At 37.3% G+C, this 19,527-nt stretch overlaps 2 protein-coding genes across 2 annotated transcripts; both read left to right on the top strand.

Annotated features, from left to right (window-relative positions):
- The first annotated feature begins 1,177 nt into the window (after positions 1–1,177).
- On the top strand, positions 1,178–5,508 carry LOC113580718 (collagenase 3). Its single transcript, XM_027015438.2, has 10 exons — positions 1,178–1,192; positions 2,648–2,889; positions 2,963–3,108; positions 3,499–3,624; positions 4,076–4,237; positions 4,335–4,452; positions 4,589–4,716; positions 4,794–4,953; positions 5,112–5,215; positions 5,363–5,508. The coding sequence occupies exons 1-10, from the start codon at positions 1,178–1,180 to the stop codon at positions 5,506–5,508; spliced, it is 1,347 nt and encodes a 448-aa protein (XP_026871239.2).
- Positions 5,509–8,674: 3,166 nt separating this feature from the next.
- LOC113580721 (collagenase 3-like) lies at positions 8,675–11,274 on the top strand. Its single transcript, XM_027015442.2, has 10 exons — positions 8,675–8,784; positions 8,878–9,119; positions 9,224–9,372; positions 9,555–9,683; positions 9,779–9,940; positions 10,055–10,175; positions 10,264–10,397; positions 10,520–10,679; positions 10,791–10,894; positions 11,012–11,274. Exons 1-10 carry the CDS (start codon positions 8,680–8,682, stop codon positions 11,110–11,112), a joined length of 1,407 nt encoding a protein of 468 aa, XP_026871243.2. The 5' UTR covers positions 8,675–8,679; the 3' UTR covers positions 11,113–11,274.
- The last annotated feature ends 8,253 nt before the right edge of the window (positions 11,275–19,527 follow it).

The following is a 19,527-nucleotide window of genomic DNA, read 5'->3' as shown; positions in this document are numbered from 1 at the left end:
TTAACACCACAATCAGTCACAAGCTCTGTTGCCTACAGTTTTTTCCAGGCCACCATACTGATATAATGCATCATTACATGCTAGTGTAATACATAAGAATCAATCATCTTCTCAAATTTCACAGGTATTTAAGGTTTTTTAAAAATAAGATCTTGCTGCTTACATATACCACAGAGAAACAGTTATTTTCCCAAGAAGTCTACTGTTGGGAAAATACATTTCAAAGTATTGAATAATATCTTTCATGTGGTTTCAGTTCCTTATTTCAGTCAGTACAGAAAAGAGCGTGAATAGGAAGTGAGCAAATATAACATGTCATACTTTACTCATTAAACCAATAGATCAAGCAAAACTACAGAATCCTACATCTCACTGTGGATATGAGTGTAAGGATAATGTGGTTTTGTACTGGACGCCACCATCAATTTCCTATAATATGTGGGACAAAACAGTTTTATATTCAGAAAGCATGAAGAAATATAAGAATTCCAAGGGGCCCAATGCATTAGAATGAGTGGCATTATCACTATAGTTTTTTTTCCCCTGCTTGTCCCTAAAGAAGTCTACCCGAAGCTAAGTAAAGAGTTTTTAAATTATACCATTCTTTGAGATTTAGCAGGCAGTACTGGAGGCGAGGCGGTTACTTTAAATTCTTTAATCTCATGCGATCATCGTTAATGTCTTAATTAATTTCAGCATTCTGCACATGCTAGCCTGCCAAATCAAGTCATTAGTATGAATGTCAGGAATTCTTATTCTTGTTTTTTCCCATTGAACTTCATTAAACCCCTCAGTGCCTAACAATTCAATGTTTTGGCTTCATATTCTTTAATGCAAATTGTCTTATGATTGACTGCAGCTGGATGTCGATAAACCACACATTTATAGAAAATCTCTAAGATCCTTTGACGAGAATGGAAAAAAATGCATCAAGTAAAAAAGAAGAAAAAACAAAACAACTGACGTCTGTTTTGACTTGAGGGCACATATAATTAGCTCAGAACTCCAGGTGGCCCATGTTCTGTGCTTGTAGTGCTAGGCAGCTGAGAGCTCGTCTGAGGGAGGAATATTCATGGCTGGTGCAGGGATGCCCTGGTCAAGCCTATTTGTCCTGGCACAAGCTGGCATGCTCTGGGCCTCTCCGGTACACCCTGCATCACAACCCAGTGATGCTGATATGGCGTTTGCAGAGGTATGTACGACCAAAAGCGTGCGGCATTCAAATTAAATAATAGTGGAGCTAGACATGGCTGCCTAAACTGAATTCCCAGCTTATTTCTCCCCTTTGAAATTTACATTTTAAGGTGTATGGATTGATTTATTGATTTATATTGCCTGTTTTCAAAGATGGGTCAAACTGGCATTTGATGACAGCTTAGATATTACATGGATGTCTGTATCTAAGATTTCAGCCACTGGGCTTTTAGAATGTATATAATTGCTTTCACAAACAGTCTTTTTGAAGCATTGTACCAATGTAGTATTTTTTATTAAGGTTATCTAATTTCAAGTTTTTATGTGATCTTGGATTAAACATGAGCAATGGAGCTCCAGAGAATTAATGTAACAAACTCTCGGTGGGAACTAAGACAAAAGAGGTTTGTATTCTAAAACGTAAACATATTACCACAAAGTTTTAGGTTGGAGTTTGTTCAAAGGTTCCCTTTAAATTATATTTCTTTCATGACTTACTACGGTAACAGAATCGATAGGTATGAAACATACCCTAAGAATTGTTTATTGTATTTGGTATTGTGCTGTAATGTTAGTTCATTTATTCAGTCAATGAAAATGCTTTAAATTCACAAAACGTATAAATAAACTATCCATAAAATCTTTGAAAAATTAGCAAATTATTCCAACATATACCAAATCCGTTTCACCAGATGTTTCTGTTACACTACAAATGACTGCATTTAACGGCAGAGCTTGGTGACATCTATGTGCTGGTTTATTTGGCTCCAATCATGCTGTGTTGTGAAAATTGTTAGGAAACAATTTGTGGTTTGTGTTGTCACTTGGGCTTTCCCAGGACCCATGTATCTATGTTTGTATACAGTGGCTTATGACGCATAGTACAATTGTTTAGAATCTGGTTTAGAACCATTAAACTATATACAAAATGCACTGCATTACACAAAAGTAACAACTGAAAATTAGCCATAATGATGTTCACTGTAAAAGAGAGCTAGCAATTGCAAACCACACCAGCCAAATTAAGCCTGTCCAGTAGATTTATGTCTGTGTTTTTCCACTTTACCTGTCCTAAAGTTGTAGCTAAGGGCTAGATTTTGGAATTTTAACAGTAAAAAAAAATATAATAAGCAGTTTTTGTCACGAGGAGTATAATAAAAACGTGCTGTAAAGCAGACAGCTGTCTCAAGCTGGTGACAGAATATCTGGAATGATTCCAGTAAAACAGGGTTTCCAGAGTTTTTCCAATGGCTAGGGAAAAAAGACGGCGCTCTTTCTTTGAACACAAACATATTCTGTATGGATTTTCTTTTTGTGAAGAAATTCTAAACAAAACCAAAACTATTTGTTTTAAGCCATGAAAAAACAATGTGCGCTTACTGGTGAAAGTTCATCCAAGCAACGAAGTTGAAATGGTGGCTTTGTAAAATTACAGTGATTCATGTGATCTAAGGGCTATCTGGAGACATTTTATGGCTTTAGGCCAGTACTGGGTCGTCCGAGGTGGCTGGCGGCGTTTGGCTCCAAGGGCTTTACAGCCAAAGTAAAGGAGATGCAGAGATTCTTCGGACTGGCTACGAGCGGCGAGCTGGACCAACAGACCCTCGCTGCCATGACCAGGGGCCGCTGTGGTCTCTCAGACACCGAGCAGTTTGGGGAGACCACGCGCTGGAGGACACGTACCCTGAGCTACAGGTGAGGCCTGCCACACTGGGAGCAGGAGGGGCAAGAACTTCCCCTCTGACCCACATGTATCTGTGGTGCTCAGGATCTCCAGCTACAGTAGCCAGATGAAGCCCCCTCAAATCCGCAAAGTGTTCAGAGCAGCATGGAGGATCTGGGCCCGAGCAACACCTTTGAAATTCAAGAGGACAAGTACAGAGGCAGACATTGTGATTTCCTTTAATATCAAAGGTGTGTGCCAGTTAGATAGACCTTTGAGAGGCTGGATCAGTATATTAGTCATGCAAAAGTGTACATGTAAACACTTCTGAGGAATAAACATAAAAGCCATTATATAAAATATGACATTTTCAGAAGACAGTCAAATAATAGCTTGATCAAAATCTTCCACAATTTGCTCTATGTGATGCCATTTTGTGTTTCAACATGCCTTAAAATAATTGGCTTTATGTTGTTTTTCAAGTACACAAAGCACACGTCTGTGTTTGTGTGGATGTACAGTTCTATACAGTTAGCCTCAAATATCACATTAATCAATGTTTTAATATTAAAAATAAAAGTCCCATAAATCTGATGATGTAAACAGATAAAGGTTGAATTTCTTTTTCATGCTAAATACAGATCACGATGATGGCTCTCCATTTGATGGGCCAGGCGGCACCCTGGGCCACGCCTTTCTCCCTGGCCCTGGCCTTGGTGGGGATGTGCACTTAGATGCTGAGGAGAACTGGACAAGCAGCACCACAGGTGACACAGAGCGGCTAAAATGCCTCTTTACGTATCTTATATCATATGGTAGGGCCTTTCAAAACCTGCCATTATGAAGCACACAGAGATGATTTTTTTGTAAAAGTTACAAAAATATATTACAATAACAACTACTAAAAGTCATTCCCAAAATTATTTCAAAGGTTATATTTTTAAAGATGCAGATTAAGTTCATATTATGCATCCTAGTCTGAAAGTGATTTTAAGTGCGTGATAGACATTTATGTATAATATTCAATATAGTATTCAAGACAGTATATAATAGTATATTATTTAGTATAGAGCAAGTCTTGGCTTCACCTGTGAAGAGGTTAGAAATCAACATTCTCTTTAAGTCTAATTCAAGAGGTTTTTTGGTAGCAGCTTTTATATTAATATTTTCTTAACTGTCATCTGATGACACACCGTGACACTTGTACTTCTGCCCAAGGCTATAATCTTTTTGCTGTTGCTGTTCATGAGTTTGGGCATGCCCTTGGTCTCGCTCATTCATCTGACCCTGGAGCAGTTATGTTCCCAACCTATCAGTTTGACCCACACACTGATCTGCAGCTATCCTTCCAGGATGTCCAAGACATCCAAACACTCTATGGTATGTAAGCAGTAGTATAAGCAAAATGGTACAAGTTATTCATTAAAATCAGATTTTTTAGTTTACTATTACTACAAACCAGACACTTTTTAAATAGGCAAGAGCCCAATCAAACCTGGCAAACCACCTCCAAAAACACCAGATAAATGTGATCCTGAGCTTTCATTTGATGCAGTAACAGGATTTCAAGAAGAGCTCATCTTCTTTAAAGATAGGTAACCTGGCATATAGACTGTAGAAGTTATGTGTTTTTTTCTTATATCTGTTAAGTATTTAAAGAGTGATAATTAATATCACCCTAATAAAGCCCTAAAATGACGTCCATTGATGCAGACTGAAATCATGTCATAGGTTTATGTGGAGAGCCCATCCCACCTTTGAAGAAATAAAGACTACACTGATAAGAAGCTTGTGGTCTGATATGCCCACATACATAGATGCTGCATATGAGAACAATGGCACCATTGTCATTTTTAAAGGTATGTTTGCCACAGAGCCATCTAATCATACAGTATTTCTGTCAGCAAATCTCAGTCCACATCTGCTGTGTCAACAGGCTCTCAGTACTGGGAGGTGAAGGGTTTGGATATGAAGGATGGCTTCCCGAGGGACATCTCTGATTTCGACTTTCCACTCAAGATTAGGTCCATTGATGCAGCCCTTCATTTTCGGGAAAGCCAGTTTACTGTGTTCTTCACTGGAGAAGAATGCTGGAGGCATGTTATTTCTGATGACCCCTCCAATCTCAAATATCTGCTGTTTCAATTCCTAGCATGACTAAAAACCATGTTCAGCAAGGTTTGACGGGAATCTACACAATTCACTTTGCACTGAGCAGCAAACTGTCTGGAATGACAGTCTCGTCTGTGTTTAGGTATGATGAAAAACAGAAGCAAATGATTGATGGTTATCCGCAAATGATAATGCATGAGTGGCCCGCGGTCCCCTCGCCGGTGGATACTGCAGTAGCATATGGGGGTAAGCACTTCACGCAGAAGAGAAATAAACTATTACATGCTTTAAAACACTATCATTTTACTTGCCTAAGTACTGCTGACTAAGTTGTTATTCAGCAACTGATCTGCAACTGGAACTTTGTGCATTTCAATTGAGTTTATTGTCTAGGTCTTGTCTATTTCTTCATTGGGAACCGGCAGCTGGAATTCGACCCCAAACTCCAACACATCACAAATAAAATGCCCGCAAACGCATGGCTCCGTTGTGGAGGACAAAGAACCATGATCAACATGGCCATAGCAAACAACTCTTAAAGTTATTTTGAAAACTCCAGCACTGTTAGGTCTTAACAGGGAATCAAGCTGAATAGCAGCCTAATGTTACAATTTAATACTTTTGTCATTGAAAACCTTTGTAATTGGGCATTTTGACACTAATTGCCTCATCCCTATTGTGCAGCACTGCTCCAGGCAGTGTGTGGCAGGATGTGTCTACACTCTGTCTGGTGTTTATACTTTCGGCACCGAGGACACTGCACAATCTGAATGTTGAAGAAACACATGATTACAGCTTCCTCACTATCAACATCTCATTTTATACACAGTCAAACTCTGCCTGTGTTATCATTATTAATCATCACTGTCGTGCCTCTGGACACATTCTGATAGGTTGTTAATCATCTCTTTGCGTTGAGTGAAGATTTACAGTTTATGGCTCAACTACTGCTGTGCATGAGCCGGTTCAAACTAGCAGAGGTGGGCAGGCTTACTGAGGCATGATGGCATCAATAGCATTGCTTAAGATATTTCACTTCAGAAAAAAACCCTTCCCACTTAAGAAAAAACCACAAAGGCCCCTCTGTGAAATGAATCATAAATACGGTGGAACAGAAACCTAATAGACAATTTGATGCATGTATTATTAAAACATGATGGCTGACTATTGGTCAGAAATATTGCTAGAATTAATGCAATAACATTTCCTCAGTACGTTACGTCTGAAGCATCAAAATCAATTATGACAAAAGCAAAACTTGACTTCTAAAGTTTAGAATATTTGACTTCTAAAACTTATAATTTATGGAGCCAGTATATTAAACATGAATTGGCAGCGATACAAAAATACAAAAGCAAATAATTTAGACAACTATAAGACCAATCTCTTTTAAGTGCCCCATGGCTTTAAAGTGAAAATGTTTTCATAAATGTAAATGTTTTCATAAATCTTTCCCATAGGTTGCCCACTGGTGTTGAGCAATGGAGGATGGGTTCTCTTTCTGAGTCTTGGTTCCTTTGCAGGGTTCTTTCTTCTAGTGCTTAGGGAGATTTTCCTTACCAATGGCAACTTTGGCTTGCTCATTAAGGGCCTGGAACAAGACTCTTGGTAAAGCTGCTTTGGGAACAACACCTTTTGGAGAATGTGATATACAAATAAAATTTAAATGAATTAAATCAAGACTGTCTATCTGCAATATAATGTATAAATAATTACACATATATATATATATATAAAATGTATAATTATTTATACATTAATTATATATATATATGTAACGCGATGTGGCCCGAGTGCCGAAGGACGTGGAGCAGGACGCACAGACTTCCTCGACAAGGACGAACATTTCATTTAAACATATAAACACAACAGCACTCACACGTATTACAGACAAGGAACATGAAACGGTTCATAATAAACAGACATGATAAACGGGAATACATGGAATGATGACGCTAACATTTAACATTAACACATTACATCAACAATGACCAACGACACTGCGCACCCTGAAGTGCGTTTAAACACAAACACCAGACGAGGCGCAGGCGTGGCCAAAAACGAAGGTCCTCCCACTGCACGTGGCTGGCCAAACCACGTGCCTCGCGGGAGGCGAGCGTTCCGTGACAATATATATATATATATATATATAATTATTTATACATATTTATATATAATTTATACATTATATATAATCATGTCTAAATTATACACAAGTCATCCACATGAAGTTTCTATATCTATATTTTAGCAAAACCAATTACCATAAACAATTACGTTTTTTAAACTAAATTTCCAAATGCATTAAAATATAATATGAAGAGTTTGTCCTAAACTCTCTTTTATTTTGTAATTGTTTACAGTGAATCCAAATATGCTTTCAGAACTTCTCTACCACCCAGAATTTCTCTACCACCTGCAGTATACATATCATTATCTGTAGTATGAAAAAGCACTTCCAAGGAAATGGCAGGCTATTGGCAGACTATTGCTGGACACGGAATATGTTAGAAAGGTTTTTGCACATATATTAAAAAAACCCCAAAAATTTTATATATATATATATATATATATATATATATATATATATATATATATATATATAAACAACCTTCTATATTAGTATGTAATATATACACTCTTGCATGAAATAATAGGCCACACCCCAAATTAATATTAACGGCCAAAACATTGGTCAGAAAATCAACAAGAACTAACTAAATGCAGTTCTGTGATCTGTGCCACCATTTCTCATTGCTGAAAATTGGAGGCAAAAGCTGGAAACAGGGAAATTCACATACATAGACTTGTGTTAAAGATAAAATCATGAAAAGATTTAGATGTTTGATGACAAATTCAAACTAAAACGCGTGTGGGTGTTCAGAATGTTCCAATAATTTGATGTTAAAAGCATAACATTTATGCACTTTTGGCCCATTTCCCCCCATTAGTTTTACTTATTGACTAACTTGATTGATCTGACTTTTAAAAACAATGCCTGCTAGATAAATCCTAAAAACACTCCCTTGAAATTCCAGAAGACAAGGACAGAGGCAGGTGTTGTGATTCCCTTCAATAACAAAGGTGTGTGCGGGCATGCTGCCAGTTAGATGGACCTTTGAGAGGCTGGAATAGTATATTAGTCATGCAAAAGTGTACATGAGAACACTTCTGAGGAATGAAGGTAAGAGCCATTATCTGAAATATGACATATTAATGACTCTTTACTAAAAATAAAGTATGGCTCATTAAAGCCAATCTTGTTAAAGGACTGATCATCAAGAATTGTTTTTTCCTAAACTATGGACGTCAATACAAAAGTCTGTTCAGGATGCCTCCTGGCTATCCTCATTTACTCATATGTTTTCACTATGTTATGAGTGGTCTACTATTTAAATGTAATGTGCCATGTAAATGTTAGTCCAGTCTTCTGTTATTGTGTATAGTATTGTGTATTGTGTAGAAGAAGAAGAAGAAGAAGAAGAAGAAGAAGAAGAAGAAGAAGAAGATTTAAAATAACTTGTGCCAATATTTAAATCTGTGTATTGCAGGTTATTTTCAGGGAAATTCATGGTAATCCGTCATCCGAAATTTCCTTCCTCATCTTTCATTGCTTCATGACTCAAGGTGTTACTCAATCATTCATCCTATCTTGTATAAAAGCAAGCAGCAAACCCCACACAGCATTAGTATCTTGTAAGAGAAGAAACATGAAACATTACTACCAGCTTTGCGTTCTAATTGGCCTGGTGTTCCAGGTTCAGCCGGGTCCAATACCACCACCTAGTGGAAAGCAGGATGAGATTCTGGCTAAGGTAGGCGGGACAGCATTTCTTTGTGCATCTTAAAATTGTAGCGGCTTGTATTCAGTTCAGGTTTCTAACTGTAAATGGTGCCCATTTCACCAGGCATACCTGAAGACGCTGTACGAACTGAAAGAGGACAACAAGCAGAGCTATGGGCGCAGGGCCAGCGAGATGAGTCAGAAGCTGACTGAGATGCAGGAGTTTTTCAGGCTAAACGTGACAGGAGTTTTGGACAGTGAGACCCTGGAAGTGATGAAGAAGCCTCGCTGTGGAGTTCCAGATGTGTCAGCGTATGCTGTGTCTCCTGGGCAGCACAAATGGTCTAAAAACCAACTAACTTACAGGTACATAAACAGGCTTTATCCTTTGCCCTTATTAACTGCTTACTGAGTAAAACATGTTCAATAAGTTAAGATTTGTGCCATGACTCCCCCTATCTACATCACAGGATTGAGAACTACACTCCTGACATGACTGCGGCTGAAGTGGACGACTCCATCCACAGAGCATTGCAAGTCTGGGCTCGTGTCACTCCTCTGAGGTTCACCCGCATCCACAGCGGCACAGCCGACATCATGATCTCCTTCGGTGTAGGAGGTGAGTCTTCATCTAGCCATCCTTACTTTAGTGTTAGTCTCTGTTAACTGTAGCAAAGTGACATTGGCACTGTTTCCTGACAGGATTAGATTAGAGAATGAAAAAGACAGAGTACAAAACATTTCTAAGACACAATAACTTTTATGAGCTTTAATAATGTTTAAATGGTTTATTTTTCCCAGATCATGGTGATGGTTACCCATTTGATGGACCTAATGGATTCCTGGCTCATGCCTTTTTCCCCAGTCCTGGCATTGGTGGAGATGCCCATTTTGATGATGATGAGACCTTTACTTTCACATCCACTCAAGGTGAGAATGGCGACATTTGAATGAGCCTGAACTCATGTCATGTGATGACACATGATAAACAGCATGGAATGTCTCCTTGTATTGGTATCATGCAGGCTACAACTTGTTCCTGGTTGCTGCCCATGAATTTGGACACTCAATGGGCCTTGAACATTCCAAAGATCCTGGTGCCCTGATGCATCCAACATACAGCTACAGGAATATTAATACCTTCACTCTGCCCCAAGATGATGTCAATGGTATTCAAGCTCTCTATGGTAAGCTTCATGGATCAGAGGCCAATCATTATATTACCTGCACTGTTAATTAAAAAAATGTAAAAACTTTTTTTGTCCAGTATGTAATTAATGAGGGCAAAATTAATTTAACAGGACCAAATCCTGATGATGTCGACCCCGTTACACATCCGGTCACCCCTGATGCCTGTGACCCCAATTTGGTCCTTGATGCGGTTACATTACTGCGAGGAGAGATGATGTTCTTCAAGAAAAAGTAAACTCAAAAAAATAAGTGTTAAATAAAAAAATGTTAAATAAATCACTTTAAGGTCCCTAATCTGTTATTGAATTGTGTTGTTTAGCATTTTCTGGCGTCGAAACCCAATGGCTTCTGAGACTGAGCAACATCTGATTAAGAGCTTCTGGCCTGAGGCCCCAGATAACATAGATGCAGCTTACGAGGACTCATCAGATGATTTGGTGTACCTCTTTAAAGGTAAAAACACCAAACCAACCAAGCAAGAAACCAAACTTTAAATTGACTGACATGTATTATATATACACAGTATCTGCTAGTGGCATTAAAGATTCATATGGGTTTGTCATCACAATCCTCAGGTCAGAAGGTATGGGCTATCAATGGCTATGACATTGCAAAGGGCTATCCCAAGAGCCTCAGAAGTTTTAGCCTGCCCCCTAAGGAGAAGAAGCTCACTGCTGCCCTTCATAACCCTGATAATGGCAAGACATTGTTCTTCGTTGGCAAACTTTACTACAGGTGAGTTATGAAATATTGCAAGATGAAACACAAATATAGATGAAATATTCAGATGGTATTTCTTTTCAAATCATGTTACTAACAAAAAAAAATTCTACCAAAAAATTATAGTTACGACCACAGAGATAAGAAGATGGACAATGGTTACCCTAAACGGGTAGAAGAGGCATTCCCAGGAATGACAGGAAAAATTACTGCAGCTTTATACTATCAAGGTCAGTATTTAATGAATACAATTGGAAATAATCTGAGATGTGACACTGGAGAAAAATAACCCAGTCTTTTTTATAATTCTGACACTTTTTTTTTTTTTTCCTGTTTTCTGTTTTCAGGTTTCATCTATCTCTTCAGTGGACCGCGCATATTTGAATTCACCTCTGATGGTGAGAGAATGATGCGGGTGATGCAAAACAGAGATTTTTTGCTGTGTTAATGACTCAAATGTAATTGCCACGCAGGAAGTGGCAAAACATCAAAATGATCTTTTTAATTATTTAAAATCAGTACTCAGCATTATAATGTATTCTTTTTCTAAGTCTGTTTTGAAGTCACTTACAATTTTTAGTTGCTTTTACAATAAATGGTTCATAAACAATCTAAGACTGCTGTGAGATTGCTCTATTGGACACACATGTTCACATGTGTTACAATATTAATAGAAACTAAAGGCACTAAATAAGCCAAAGCACAGAAACACTGCAGAAACAATGTCAAAGAGGTACATGTGTTATAAGAGTCACTGAATCCGAATCTTTTTTGTATTGTACAGGATTCCCAAGTCAAATGTCAATTTCCCTGATGTTTCCCTGAGTTTCACTGACTAAAAAGTTAAATTTCCATGACAATGAACGGAAAAGTAGACCACCTTTTTAAGTGGGTAGCAGAAAAATCAAGTAATCATGACAACCTCTTACACAATGTGTGAAAATATAACATTTTGAAAAAAGGCAACTAAAATTTAAAGATGCCACCATGTTAAAAGAATGTCCATGTCTGGAATAAACTTTTAAAATTTGTATGATTTTCCAGAAATTCCAGAACCAGTGGGAACTTTGAATTTAAAGGTGTTTAGCTTTTGGAAGTCCCAGGTGTTGGTATTCTCCAAATATGTTTGGTTAAGAAAAACAAATTATAAAAACGAAGCCTTGTTTCCTCCTCTGACGTCGTGGTTCCCATGGAGGTAGCACCATGTGTTTTTATTTTCGTTTGTGTTTCTTCTGATGGGTGTTCCACGAAGCAAGCAATCTCAATAAGAGAGGCTTATTGAGACGAGCCTGGGTCATTTGTCTAAGTTTCAGTTCCATGAAAGAAGCTAAAATAAGTCTCGCTCAGTTACTAGAGCAATTCATGCGTTTGGACAACCCTCCGTGCCAGGCTGACGTTGAATCTTAGCACAGTTTGATCAACTCTACAGTACAAACCGTGAAACTCTTCGAGGAACCATGTTCTGCCGCAGTGCTATCCGATAAAATGCTGTATATGTTGCATATTCCATTTGTATTATATAATGTATTTTGCAAAGGCGGACAATACTTGCGCAATGTATTTGAATAGCTTACTGTAATTAAATATTATTTTGGAAGATTGTTGTCCAAGGTATTTGTTTCTTTTTCGCGCCACGTGCTCTGTATTTTGATTTCTGTGCCACGCCCACGAACAGGTGTCGCTAACAGGTGTCGTGTCCTCTCCTTTTATTTGCCGAGCTACCTGTGAGTCGTTATGTCTGTTTTTCCCTTATACCATCCCTTTCTGTTACAACCGTTGTGTCGGTTATTGATGTTAAGGATTTGGGTTTGATTCGTATTCCGTTTGAGCGCGTTGAGTTTTTCTTTAATTCATTAAATCCTCAGGTTGAAAATTACTTTTTTCGTACATTCTCTGCCCGTGACAACTGGCAGTGTACTCGACCTATTAATACTGAATATTTAACTACACCTCCACCCACCAAAATCGCTTTCTGTGTACATTTTAATTTAGACCTTCAAAATACAAATGATAAACTTCAAAGATCATGATTTATTCCTTTTTTTATGCGGGCAGTACAGTTTCAGTACAAATTAATCTGATTTTACTGAAACAAATACATACCAGTGTAAAATGAAACGAACAACTTTGCTAATTTATTATTGTGTAAGGACCGTAAGTACCGATTAGACACCGCATTACACCAAAAAATACAACATTCATTTGACAAAATATTTACATATCAATTTGAAATAACTGAGTATTATTGACTCAGTAAATGTATGTACTTTATCACTTTCACTTAAGCATATTTTGACTCCATACGTCTTCTTTAATTGGAGCAAGAATTCTTACACGATTTGCTATTAAGGATAAAGTTCTATTAAAAAGCACGTTAAAATTCATAGATATTCCTAATTTTAAATATAAATGTTGAAATATTCAATTCCATTTTCGTTAATGGTACGCCAAAGTAAAGGGATACATACACAATATCACCAACTACAGAAACAAACACTGGATACAGATGATACAAATAGACAGAAATGTAAGCTATCTTTGAGTAGTTTACGTATGATCGACCTTCGCCCTTTTGTGGAAGGCGTGTAGTTCGCAGAGCGATCAGACTACCAGCTACAAAGTCATTTTAGTTCAGGACAGATCCATTCGTTTTCCGGATGATATCAATGCTACAAATTCAGAAGGCACATTATTATATATCTGTGTACAAGAAGAAATCAAGCACGATCACTGGAAAGAAATAAGTGCCGGGACTGTGAAGAAACGGTTCACGAAAGGTTTTATAGCCTTATTTTAATGAAATATGATAATTATTATTAAAGATATGTGTATACCGGTTTTCTGTTTATTTTTTATAAAAAATAATTTGTTTCAATTCACGAAATGTAAAATATGCCGCATTTATTAACTCGATGAAAACTAGTGTGGAAAAATAAAAACACGACTGTCCTTAAGCAGAATAATATGTTTCGTTGCATTGACAAAAACACGAAGATTGTTGAGAAAACACTAATATTTAGAGTACACATTCAAAAGGTGGTATAATGACCGATTTCTGAAATATTAGCCATTCCAGAAAGTGGTGGGAACATGTCCCTAGTGTGCTCATCGTTTCGCTTTTTGCTTCTGATTTGCATTTGATTACAGCGTTGGGGATTACACTCCTGTTCTGTCGAATATAGGCTACATTGCCTATTCAAAAATATAGTGCCATGTTTAAGTACTATTAGTTTCCAACAACAATTTTAAAATGCCCAGACATGTTATAAATAACGCTATAGTCTTTCGGCAATTTTCTGACGAGTTTTGAACTGGGGAGTTTGTGTTTTTAATTATTTTTAAAATTATGGCAGACTCGGAAAAGCGTACTTCACGAATAAAGAACGGTTGGCGATAGGTTGGCGTCTTGTCCTGGAACATCGTGACCTGTCTTGCTCTATAGATTGTGTAAACCTAATGTCGTTCATTTGCTCATATACTTGTCAGACAAGTTCGTTTTTGCGAGCTTTACGGATGTGTATATATGGACATATTTTATTCCTATTGCCCCATTAGTCGGATGATTAACAGATTAAAAGACTTTTTTTAAAATTAATATAAGCAGGGCTATTTCAAATGATCTCCGCTTTTATAAACACACTCTGTGGAATAGCCTTCATTTCAAACCAATAGAAGTAGACAGGCTTACTTATTCATGACATGATTCACGAATACAAAGGTATAGAAGTCTGTTAGACTATATGATGTCTGTTTCTTTAGAAAACAACAGATGATGAGGTTGATTTAAGATTTTTAGTAGGATATGCTAATGATATTTTACTAGTAACATTTTATGTTTAAAAATGTAGAAAAAAAGTTTAAACTTATATTTCCAGTGAAGAATCTTTTACGTTTTAAATGATTCTTATTTTAATGAAATATTGTAATTATATTATATTGTAATTATATAATTATTAGACATCATTACATTATGTCTAAAATCCATGTTTCTCATTATTCAAATGGCATAGAGACAAGTATTATTTGATCTCTAAACTTTAATACTGTATATATTATAATTTATATTACTAGAATGTTAATTTAAAATTCCTCAAGAGGGGATTAATTTACAATATTACATGTCCAATCTTTTATATTGGATTGGTTTAGCGGGACTGTGTTTTTATATCATATTGCTTTTGAGACGCTGGCCGTTGAATTCAACACTGAACTTTGAACTATGAAGTTAATCAGTAAAAAGAAAACAATGCAAATTGGGGAAATTGGGAGACTGCCTTTTTATAAGTCTTTCAAAATCCCATGTGAGATTTGTAACTATTACATGAAACAAAAATACAATTATATATTTGATCATTTTTACATAAAATACATATAAAATTTGTGATATTTTTATAAAAAATCTATAGATAATTTTACCGTACGCTCCCTGTTTCCTTGATGTTTTAAATGACTACCCAAATAGATTAGGACATAGCATATTTGAAGATGTTCAACCTGAAAGAACACTCTGTCCTGTGGGTGCAGGGTCAGTGAGATGAGTCAGAAGTTGAGCGAGATGCAGGAATTTATTGGGCTAAATGTGACAGGAGTCATGGATGCTGAGACGTTGGAAGTGAGGAAGAAGCCCGACTGTGCAGTTCTACATGTTATACGTTTTGTCTCTTGGGCAGTACAAATGGCCTACGAACCAGCTGACTTACAGGAATGAAAGCAGGTTTTTCCCTAGTCCTTACTAACTGCTTACTAACTAAGTCAAACATGTTCACTAAGTTAAGCTTTGTGGCTGTGGCTTCCCCTACCCACAGGCTTGAGAGCTACTGTAATGCAGTGAGGACAGAAAGATGCTTAGGGAGCACTTGTTGGCAGACAGTCAAACAGTAAGCCAAAAGGTAGACAGAGCTGTGGCAAAAATCACTTCCCAGGATACCAAAAACCAGTAGGACAATAAGAAAACACAGGTGAACAAAGCCAGAATGGAAATCCAAAATCAGAAACTATAAGTCAGAGCCAAAGATGATAAACTGAGAACAGTAATTCAGGAGAAGCTCAGTAAGTACTAGAGGAATAGTGGCAATACTTCACAAAGACTAGAAAAAACAGGTGAGTATTTATAAGTGAACCAACGAGTCACAGGTGAGTCAGATGAATATTCAGGGGAGGATGATCTACTGACTTGGTGAGGTAGTTCATGGGAATTGAGATGTGGAGTCCTTATTCAGAGTTCCCTGTTTGTTAGATAAATGCCTTACAACAACACTCCTGAAAATCAACAGAACATTAAACATTTTGCACATTGGTAAATTATAGAATGGGAAAAGGCAGATTACAAAATATATCGAAGATACAATAACTTTTATGATGGAAATTATTTGATGGACTTAATGGATTCCTGGCTCATGCCTTTTTCCCCAGCCCTGACATTGGTGGAGATGTCCATTTTGATGATGACGAGACCTTTAATTTCACACCCCCTCATGGTGACATTTGATTGAGCTTGAAAGTCATGCTGTGTAATAACACACATGATAAACAGCCTGGAATGTCACCTTATATTGTTATGATGCAGGCTACAACTTACTCTTGGGCAATGCCATGAAATTAGGCATGCATTCAGTCTTGAACATTCCAGAGATCCTGGGGATCTGATGTATTGAACATACAGCTACAGGAAAAAGACCTTAAATAAATCACTACAAGGTAATTCTGTGATTTCACTAATTCTGTAAGTTTGACTGAGTTGTGCTGTTCATCTTATTCAGGCATCATAACTTACTGGCTCCTGAGACTGAGCAACATCTGACCAAGAGCTTCTGACCTGAGGCCCCAGATAACATAGATGCAGATTATGAGGACCCATCCAACAATTTGGTGTACCTCTTTAAAGGTAAAAAGACCAACCAACCAAACAAGAAACTGAAGTTTTGCTGACTGATTTATAATGTGAAAAGTCATGTCAAGCAGTAATAGATTAATTAGGAACAGATCAAAGTAGACCATGCAAAAGACTACAGATTTGAGAAATCAATAAACAAAGGCCTAAAGCCCTATAGGCTAAATATTTAAAACAAAATCAGTTACATTTAGGCCTAGTACTTTACAATTAAAATTAATACAATTACAGAATAGACTACAAGATTATCTAGTAAGTCTTTCCACCACCTGATGTACCATCTTGGCCCCAGTTAGGCAGGGATTGATCTATGACCATGGAATGGAAGCCCATCTCCCACAGACCTGTGATAATCTCTGCATTGCCTGACAATGTTATTCTAGTGAAGAATTGAACCAGGGATTAATGAAGGCCAAAACCATATGAACTCTTTTTCTTCATTTTTAAAACCACCCACGAAAGATGTAATAATCTTGTGTAAGTATGATAGATTAGGAGATGAAGTGATTCATTGTGTGGCATCTGAAAATTTTATGCATAATTCATTAACAGTCAGATCAGACTTTTTGCATAAATAAGAGCCAATAACAATGTCATTTTAAGAGGTTTATTCATACATATTCTGTATATGTAAACAATGTTGTTTTAGGAGCTGTCTACCCTTTTCTGTTCAGAAACTACTTAATTAGTAGAATCTGAGTGAAGGAAGCCAGGGGTGGGATGGAACATTGGAATTTCATAAAAGACAGTGCAATCATGTGAGCCGTCAGGTGAACAGATTGATGTGCATACTTTTTCATGACTTGTGGGTGAACTAAGAACTCTGATGACTATGGACTTATCCTCAACATTAGATCTGCCCCTAAGTTAAACCAGCCCGGGACATGCACCACACCAAATGCGCGTGTGACCACAGATGAATCCAAATTCGCACTTGGCGTGTGGCTACTGAGTGAACACCACCTTGGTGAATAATATAGACTACCATGGCTGTGCTGTCCGTATATATAGACTACCATGCCCTACGGACATGGTGACCTTTCATCTGGGTGAGAATGAGAGCCCAATGGTTTCCAGCTCCAGTATATTTATAAGGCAAGCTTCAAGCACATCCCACCTGCTGCTCACCAAATGCATAAGTCCCCTAAATGTTTAAACAAACTAACTTAACATGACAAGTCAACAAATGGCAATGTTTTGTTTAAGAGTCAGCTTTTCAGAGTAGTAGTGCTGACCTGTTCCTGTCATTAAAGTCATTGTAAATAAGAGTGGAATCTGACCCTAGATCAGTACAATTAATCTGAGAAAAACATAATACACAGCTACCATGTCCCACGTCAATCAGCATAGGAACAGAATTTTCTTTTTGAACCATTTTGGTCTAAAGCAAAATACTAAACAGAATGAAGAATTAACTGGGTGTAATATTTATGAATATAACAGGTTAAAAAGAAAAGTTTTTTGTTTTTGGAAAATTAATTAATACATTTTCATTGGAAATACTCAGGAAAGTAAAAGTTAATCAAAACTGTACATGGGTGTATATACTAAGTTAATGCCTGCAGATATCAACCACACATATTATCAGAAGACTGGCAATGATGAAAAACTGCACTGCCCATCTCAAACTCAGTCTCTCTCGATTTTCTGTCCCTCACTCACAAGGGGGCACTTTCACTCTCTCTCGCATGTATTTTCGCTCACTCATTTTCACTTTCACTCACCTACCTCCCCGATCCCTGGATGCCCTTCCTATATGCCATAGATCTTAATATTCAATCCCTTTAACACTTCCAGTCAGACAGATTATTAAAATTACAAGGTGCGCCAGTGGAAGTAGGTTTATTAGTGAAGAAAGTTTGGCCCGAAACGAAGAACCAAAACTAAAAAGAAAATAGCATAACAGAAGGTAGCTTCACATACATTCTGACTGCTGCAAAAATGGCTTGCAGCGCTTCTGCTGATTTCATGGATATTTAGCTCGCTATTAAGGTGTACTGCTTAAGTTCTGGTGCATTAAAGTAAGTAAATATATTTAGCTATCCTACTTGTGTAATGTAGGAGAAATGGAGCAAAGCCCCTCACAGTAAGATTTTATATCATTCTTGTTTTGATTTCACAACACTTCATAAATATTTGATAGAGCAACATCTGTTCTCAGGCTGAGCCCCTGGTCTCAGTGCAGTCTAGACATGTCCCTGTTTGGGACCATCAACAAAATTAGGGCTGTCAACAACTGGAACTCCACGGCGAGGCTTCTTCATCATATATAGTGTCTCCAAATATTCAGAGTTCCTGTCACGGCAAGACCAAAAAAAATTTGCATCTCAGCTATTTTGAGACTCATCTCACTAAGCCTTTCTTTGGAAACATGTTTATAGTGAGTATCATTTCTGACTCTAAAAAATGTATGTTACCTCTGCAAAAGCATCATCTTCCTCAATTTCTCATGATATCAGACATGAATTTACGGTCATCACCAGGCCAATGAGGATGCAGAACTTATAGTGAGTCTTCATGTTTCTTCCTCCTGCTTGGACTGTATTCAGAGATGGAGGCTTAAATACACTCCACACAGACATGTTGAGCAACGGACTGAGTCACTGTCTTTGTCTATCAATCGGGAAACATCACGGTTCATAAATATGGCCACACCCACGCAGTGATGGTGAAGGAAATGTGTCACTGTTATGTTCCTTTTCAGCTTTGATTAATTTTTCTACTCATTCCCTCATTTTCAGTCTATACTTTTTGAATATCTGTACATTGCTAAGTGAATTAAAGCCATTTTAATAGTTTGGTGCACGTCATCAGATTTAAATCATGCAAAAAAATAAATAGAAAAGATAATAAAATGTAATATATGAAATATATTGCTTTAAAATGTTAAATATATTCTATTATAAAAGACATTTACAACAGAGCAGTCATTGTGAAGAACTGTACACCTCTTTGTACCGGCTGGGATACACT

The sequence above is a fragment of the Electrophorus electricus genome, chromosome 17 (genome assembly GCF_013358815.1).
Source record: "Electrophorus electricus isolate fEleEle1 chromosome 17, fEleEle1.pri, whole genome shotgun sequence".
NCBI lineage: Eukaryota > Metazoa > Chordata > Actinopteri > Gymnotiformes > Gymnotidae > Electrophorus > Electrophorus electricus.
The sequence above is the reverse complement of the archived record's forward strand: the minus strand, read 5'-3'. Positions and strand labels throughout refer to the sequence as shown.

Bases quoted from the DNA above. Each gene is read 5' to 3' on its own strand.
- LOC113580721 (XM_027015442.2), top strand. From the start codon at position 8,680: ATGAAACATTACTACCAGCTTTGCGTTCTAATTGGCCTGGTGTTCCAG. The intron at 8,785-8,877 runs GTAGGCGGGACA...CCATTTCACCAG, and splicing joins AGGATGAGATTCTGGCTAAG to GCATACCTGAAGACGCTGTA. The intron at 9,684-9,778 runs GTGAGAATGGCG...GGTATCATGCAG, and splicing joins TACTTTCACATCCACTCAAG to GCTACAACTTGTTCCTGGTT.
- LOC113580718 (XM_027015438.2), top strand. The intron at 4,453-4,588 runs GTAACCTGGCAT...ATCATGTCATAG, and splicing joins CTCATCTTCTTTAAAGATAG to GTTTATGTGGAGAGCCCATC. The intron at 5,216-5,362 runs GTAAGCACTTCA...TTTATTGTCTAG, and splicing joins TACTGCAGTAGCATATGGGG to GTCTTGTCTATTTCTTCATT.